General features: G+C 48.9%; 1 protein-coding gene across 1 annotated transcript; it reads left to right on the top strand.

The window, feature by feature from the left end:
- Positions 1 to 663: 663 nt before the first annotated feature.
- TRIM35 (tripartite motif containing 35) lies at positions 664 to 5,401 on the top strand. Its single transcript, XM_073628823.1, is given in 3 exon segments — positions 664 to 800; positions 3,516 to 4,512; positions 4,514 to 5,401. Coding segments are annotated over 3 exon segments (1,446 nt in total). The 3' UTR covers positions 4,826 to 5,401.
- Positions 5,402 to 7,681: the final 2,280 nt, after the last annotated feature.

Genomic DNA, 7,681 nt, shown 5'->3' with positions numbered 1-7,681 from the left:
TAATGACAGAAACCCTGGGGCAGAAATGTAATGACAGAAACCCTGGGGCAGAAATTTAATGACAGAAACCCTGGGGCAGAAATGTAATTACAAAAACCCTGAGGCAGAAATGTAATTACAAAAACAATGGGGCAGAAATGTAATGACAGAAACCCTGGGGCAGAAATGTAACGACAGAAACCCAGGGGCAGAAATGCCATGACAGAAACCCAGGGGCAGAAATGCCATGACAGAAACCCAGGGGCAGAAATGCCATGACAGAAAATGCTGGGGTAGAAAACGCTCAGACAGAACGCAGAGGCAGAAACACGATGACAGAAATCCTGGGGCAGAAACACTGAGGCAGAAATGCCATGACCGAAACGCAATGACAGAAACGCTGAGACTGAAATACTGATGGCAGAAATGCAAAGACAGAACCCTGGGGCAGAAACGCTATGACGGAAATGCCGAGACAGAAAAATTGAGCCTGAACGCTGAGCCAGAAATGCTGGGGCAGAACACTATGACAGAAAACACCAGGACCGAATAAAGAAAAAATGCCATGACAGAAATCCTGGGTCAGAGATGCCATGACAGAAATCCTGAGCCAGAAACGCTATACAGAAATCCTACGGCAGAACCGCTATGACAGAAATGCCGAGACTGTACGCCGAGACAGAAATGCCGGGGCAGAAAGCTATGACAGAAAAGCTAGGTCAGAACGCTGAGATGGAAATGCTGAACGCTTATGACAGCAAGCTAGGGCAAAACTCTAAGAGAGAAATGCTGAATGCTATGACAGAAATGCTGGACAGAACGTTGAGCCAGAAATGCTGAATGCTATGACAGAAATGCTGAACCCCTGCGACAGAAATGCTGAACCCCTGCGACAGAAATGCTGAACGCTATGACAGAAATGCTGTGGGGAAAAATACAGAAATAGTCTTAGATCAAAATACAATTCATGTTTAAAGGTTATCATGGACCTTTGCAGGAATCAGCAGGATGTTCTGACTTGTAGTCAGAGGGGCAGAACATTTGAGACAGAAATGCTGAGGCAGGAAACGCCATGACAGGAAAACAAGCGATGAGACTAAACGCCTAAACAGAAATGCTATGACAGAAAACCTGTGCCGAAACGCTATGACAGAAGTCCTGGGACCGAAATGCTGCGATATGAACACTTATGACTGCAGCGGTGGGTGCCCGGGAGGCATGCGGGCCCCCCCCCCACATGATGCCCCACGTGAATACCGGGAGGTGAGCGGTCGTGTGAGCGCCACCCCCGGCTATGAAAAACTGGGAGACGTGCGGGCGTCCCCTCCACGGTGCATGGCGTGGTACCAGGGAGGTGTATTGGCGGGCGAGTGGCAAGTGGGTGGGTGGAGAATGGACGGACGTGCCCCCCCTTCCCCCGGCATGAGAGCCGGGAGACGTGGGCGGGCAGCACCCCCCCGGACAGATGGGGCTGTGGGGAAAGTGGGTGGTTGGAGGATGGATGACCGGACAGACGGCACAACCCCCCCTCCTCCCCCCAGTGTGAGTGGCGGGAGAAGCGGGCGGGCAGCCCCCCCCAGCACTGTCAGGAACAGAGGGACAGCGGTGGCCCCCCCCAACTATGCGGGATTGTGCCCAGCTGGATGGATAGACGCCCCCCCTTTTGGGCGCCGGGAGAAGCCGGTGGGCAGACAGCACGCTAACCAAATGGAGCCGTAGGTGATGGCTGGATGCCCCCCCCCCGCCGTGAGAAGTGGGCGGCTCCCCACAGCTCTGGCAGGCACCTGGATGAAAGGGAAAAGAAGCAGGCGGCAGCTGCTATACAAGACGAACGCCCCCTCCCACGAGCGCCGGGAGAAGCGGGCGGACCGCACCTGATTTAGCTGCTGCCGAAGGGAAGAAGGGTGGGTGGAGGATGGATGGACGGCCCCCCCCCCCCCTCCCCCGGCATGATCGCCGAGAGAAGCGGGCGGGCGGCCCCGTGGCGCCGTGCAGAGAGGAACAGACGGCTGGCTGGACTTTCTCCCCCCCCAACACCCAGAAAAACGGGCTGGCGGCTCCCCCCTGCAGCAAGCTGGTAAGGGGAGAGAATGCTGGCCAGCGAGTGGCTCCCTCATGGAGCTGTTTTTTGAATGGGGAGAGGAGTGGCTGGTGGCAGCGGCGGCCGAGCACCCCCCCCCCCCGAAATACCGGGAGAAACAGGGACCCGTGAATATGGGTGCAGGAGGGTAGACAGGCGAACTCCCCAGCGAAGCACCGTCAGAGGTACCGCCGCCATGTTGCAGCCGACCCGGAAGTGACGTGTAGGCCCCACCCCCTATTGAACCCAGAGACGCCGACGAGCCCTGGCCTGAAGGAGGAGGAGGCTTAAGTAGCCCTCTCAGCCTCCTCCCACAAATACAGGCTAGCCTCCAGCTAGCCTTTACACCAGCGTCCTGATCACCGCTACAATCCACACCAGCGTTCTGATCACTGCCATATGCCATACCAGCTTTCTGAACACTGCCATACCCCATACCAGTGTCCTGATCACCGCCATAACCCATACCAGCATTCTGATCACCGCCATAACCCATACTATCGTTCTGATCACTGCCATAACCCATATCAGCGTCCTAATCACCGCCATGACCCATACCGGCATTCTGATCACCGCCATAACCCATACCAGCATCCTGATCACCACTACAACCCATACCAGCATCCTGATCACTGCCATAACCCATACCAGTGCTCTGATCACCGCCATAACCCATACCAGCATAAAAGTCCAGTTCTTTAGGTGGGGGCAGGATAGGTTTTCTTGAATAGGTGAGTTTTCAGGTATCATCTAAAGGCAGATAGAGAAGGTGATAGTCAAAGAGATTGCAGTAGGGAGTACCAGAGGATGGGAGAGGCTCCTATGGGTGAGCATGGGAGGAGGAGACAAGGGATCTAGAGAGCAGGAGGTTCTGGGAGCAGCAATCAGGACAGTTTGGGTGATATTTTGAGACCAGACTGGTGCTGTAGCTTGGGGCAGTGTTGTGGATGGCTTTCTTATGTTCTTACTAGGACTTAGAATTATATTTGTTGAGCAAGATAAAGCCAGTGGAGATATTGGCAGAAGGGGTGGGGACTGAACTGTTGGTAAAGTGGATAAGTCTGGCCACAGCATTCATGATAGACTGAAAGAGTGACAGCCTTGGCCAACAAGGAGGAAATTGATAGGCCAACAAGGAGGAAATTACAATAGTTGTGATGAGCGATAGCAAGGGAGTGACTTAGTATCTTGATGATGTCATTGGTTAACAAAGGGTGTATTTGAAAAAAAAAGAAGTTACAGAGATGAAGGCAGCAAAACTTAGTGATTGGATGTGGGACCCAAAAGAGATGTTGGAGTCCAGGAATACACTTAGCAGCCTGGCATAAAGTAAGGGACTGATTAGTTTTGCTATTGATTTAATTCTAAAAGTTGGGGGCTATTTTATTTCCTTCTAAGACTCCATTCTACTTATACAAAGTGATTATTAGTTTTGTTCTTTCTTTGTTGTTTCGAGAATTGCGTCTGCTGCACTTGGAGAAGAGCTGAGCTGCTCCATCTGCCTGAACCTTCATATGGAACTGGCGACACTGAGATGTGGACACAGGTTCTGCTGGAACTGTTTTGTGACTGCTCTGAATACACAGCAGGTATCTGGAGTTTTTCCCTGTCCGGGGTGCAGAGAGGAGTATGCAGAGTGTCCTGTGCCAGAGAAGAAAGTTAGGTTGAGTAACACTGTGGAAGACTCCCTATCTATGGAACAGGAGAAAAGTGAGCTCTTCTGTACATATTGTGTGCATTTTAGGGTGGCAGCTATCAAGACTTGTCTGCTATGTGAGACTTCTATGTGTGAGAAACACCTGACAGCCCACAACAAGGCAGTGGACCATGTGTTCAGAAGTAAAAAGTGCTCCATCCACAAGAAGCTTCTGGAGTATTACTGCTCCGAGGACGCCGTCTGTCTATGTGTGTCCTGCTGTCTGGTGGGGAAACATAAAGGACATGAAGTGGAACTTCTATGAAAGGTTTCAGAAAAGAAGAAGGAAAAACTGAGAAATATTTGTGAAAAAGTGACTACAGCAAGAGGAGCGATTGAAGGACAAATCCAGAATCTACAGGACCACAAGAGAAAAACGCAGGAAAAAGCTGATAATGAGAAGAAAAGAGTCACTGCCCTGTATGAGGATATGAGGAGACAGTTGGAGGTCCAGGAACAGAGAGTCCTGAGTGAGATCTCCAGACAGGAAGAGAAGGTCTCTTTGTCGGTTTCCACTCTGATGCAGCAACTGGAGACCCAGAAAGGCACCCTATCCAGAAAGATCCGTCACATTGAGGGGCTGTGTAACATAACTGACCCCATAACTGTCCTAGAAGAACAGGATATGGAGGAACCTGAGGTCTGTGACCTGGATGATTTCTTGATCTCACTTACATTGCACAGATCCCTAACTGATCTAATAGTCATTCTAAAATCTAAAAACAAATTCCATGTGACAAATTTGTTACTGGATAAATAAAACTGCACACAAATCATTGGCTTTATCCTTAGACTTGAAAATGGTATCAGAGTCTTATACAAAACAGGATAAACCGTACAGTTTAGCCATGATTCTGAATGTGTTTGCAGATGAACATGACTTGGAGGCCATGACAATAGACCAGGAGTCTCCGTTGCAGAAAGTCGGGGTCTATTTGGATTGTGAAGATGGCCGTCTGTCCTTTTACCAGCTATGTGACCCCATCAGACACCTCCACACTGACACTTTCCCCAAACCCCACCATGCTGTCTTCTACCTAAAAAATGGCTGGTTGAAGCTCTCAAGTTAAATAATATAAGCTTTGTATACCAAAGAGAGAATTAAAATGTTATTTTGGTTATAAAGGAATTCGTTTGATATTAAAAAAAAAAAAAAACAACACTGTTGAGTGGTTAAAAATTATTTATTTTATTATAATTAATCATTTTTTAACCACCCCCCCCCCCCCAGCCGATTGTCAATTGACAGCCAGGAGGGACATTCGTTCATACAGGCGGACGGCATATGACGTTCTCCCAGATCGGGGGGGGGGGGTTTGCGATCTGAAAGGCAGCACTGATTGGCATCACTGTTGGGGCTGCACTGGTAATCAGTGCAGCACCTGAGGAAATGCCACTGACTGGCTCTCCTCTCCTCACATTCTGTCAGTGTGAGGAGAGGAAAGCCGATAACCGGCATTTCGTTGTTTACATGTGATCAGCTGTGATTGGACATTTGTTCTTTACCGAGATCAGGGATGCGCCATGTCCCGGCGACACGGTGCGCCATCAATCGCCGCAATGCGTTCCCACCACTGGCGCACATGTGTGGAGAGAGTGGGGCGACGTCATATGACGTCATCCCAGAACAATAGAACCACCCCGCCGCCACCATTTCCCTAATACTGGAGGTGGTTAAAGGGGCACACTCAGCACTGCATAATGCAAAGTGGGTGTGGCCTAACAAAAGCAGGGGCGGACTTAATGGGCTCAAGACCAGCTTCAAAGTCTTCATAAACCACTTAGTAGTGACATTATCAACACAAGGTCAAGAAGTGCACCTCTTTGTCAAGTCCGTCCTTCTAGATAGAATATCTCATAGGAGTCATCAAACCTTCTGCGGCCGAAGTGATCCACATCAAAATGAGACCAGTGAGAGCATTTCTGTGCAATTCCACCTATCAGAGGAGTACGCCTTAGGAATATTCCAACAACAGTTTTTTTGCTGGACAAGTGACTTTGTGTGTTTCCCCTCTGCCAAAAACTAACTTACCCGTCTGCAAGAAAATTGTTGATTGTACGCTGACTGCAGCACATGTACAGCACTGTGTACACTTCTGGCTCAGGCCAGGCATCTGCAATGAGCTGAGAATAGAGTCGGCTTCCGAGATAATGTAACTGCAGAACACCTACGCAGAAGTTACAGAACCAGCGGTTGCCCACTGGAAGAGCAGAAGAAGATGGCAGCAGGGAGCGTGGACCTCACAGACCCACCAGAATAGACCATAGTGTGAAGACTTGCTCCTTGTGGAAAATGCTGCTGTCCACTAAACTTCTGCTTTAACCACTTAAGCCCCGGACCATTTGGCTGCCCAAAGACCAGAGCACTTTTTTGCAATTCTGGACTGCGTCATTTTAACTGACTATTGCGCGGTCGTGCAAAGTTGCTCCCAAACAAAATCAACGTCCTTTTTTTCCCCCACAAATAGACCTTTCTTTTGGTGGTATTTGATCACCTCTGTGGTTTTTATTTTTTGCACTATAAACAAAAAAATTTATTTTATTTCTTTTATTTATTTCAGGTACTTATATAGCGCTGTCAATTTACGCAGCGCTTTACATATATATATTATACATTCACATCAGTCCCTATACCCTCAAGGAGCTTACAATCTAAGGTCCCTAACTCACATTCATATACTAGGGCCAATTTAGACAGGATCCAATTAACCTACCAGCATGTCTTTGGAGTGTGGGAGGAAACCGGAGTACCCGGAGGAAACCCACGCAGACACAGGGAGAACATGCAAACTCCAGGCAGGTAGTGTCGTGGTTGGGATTAGAACCAGCGACCCTTCTTACTGCTCGACAATTTCGAAAAAAAACGCATTATTTTTTACTTTTTGCTATAATAAATATCCCCCAAAAAATATATTAAAAAAACATTTTTTTTCCTCGGTTTGGGCCGATACGTATTCTTCTACATATTTTTGGTAAAAACGTTTATTGATTGGTTTGCGCAAAAGTTATAGCGTCTACAATATAGGGGATAGTTTTATGGCATTTTTATTAATATTTTTTTTTTACTAGTAATGGCGGCGATCAGCGATTTTTTATCGTGACTGCGACATTATGGCGGACAGATTGGATACTTTTGGCGCGATTTTGCGACCATTCACATTTATACAGCGATCAGTGCAATTAAAAATGCATTGATTACTGTGTAAATGTGACTGGCATTGAAGGGGTTAACCACTAGGTGGCGATGTAGGGGTTAAATGTGTCCTAGGGAGTGATTCTAACAGTGGGGGGAGGGGCTATGTGTGACACGACACTGATCACCGCTCCCGATTACAGGGAGCTGTGATCAGTGTCCTGTCACTAGGCAGAACGGGGAAATGCTTGTTTAACCACTTGCTGCCCGCCCGCCGTCATATGACGGCGGGACGGTGCAGCTGTTGTTCTGGGCTGCCGTCATACGACGGCGCAGCCTTCCAGGCAGCCCAGGGGGCGCGCGCGCGCCGCCGGCTCCCGGTGCCCGACGGCCGCGATGTCCGCCGGGCACCCGCGATTGCCCGGTAACCGAGCAGGACCTTGGATCTGTGTGTGTAAACACACAGATCCACGTCCTGTCAGATGGGAGGAGACCGATGGTGTGTTCCTTGTACAGAGGAACACCGGTCTCTTCCCCTTGTGAATCCACTCCCCCCACAGTTAGAATCACTCCCTAGCAACACATTAACCCCTACAGTGCCCCCTCCTGGTTAACCCCTTAATTGCCAGTCACGTTTATACAGTAATCAATGCATTTTTATAGCACGGATCGCTGTATAAATGTGAATGGTCCCAAAAATGTGTCAAAATTGTCCAATGTGTCCGCCGCAATATCGCAGTCAGGATAAAAATCGCAGATCACCGCCATTACTAGTAAAAAAAAATAATAATAA

Source organism: Aquarana catesbeiana, linkage group LG04, assembly GCF_042186555.1.
Source record: "Aquarana catesbeiana isolate 2022-GZ linkage group LG04, ASM4218655v1, whole genome shotgun sequence".
NCBI classification, from domain to species: Eukaryota; Metazoa; Chordata; class Amphibia; order Anura; family Ranidae; genus Aquarana; species Aquarana catesbeiana.
The sequence above is the reverse complement of the archived record's forward strand: the minus strand, read 5'-3'. Positions and strand labels throughout refer to the sequence as shown.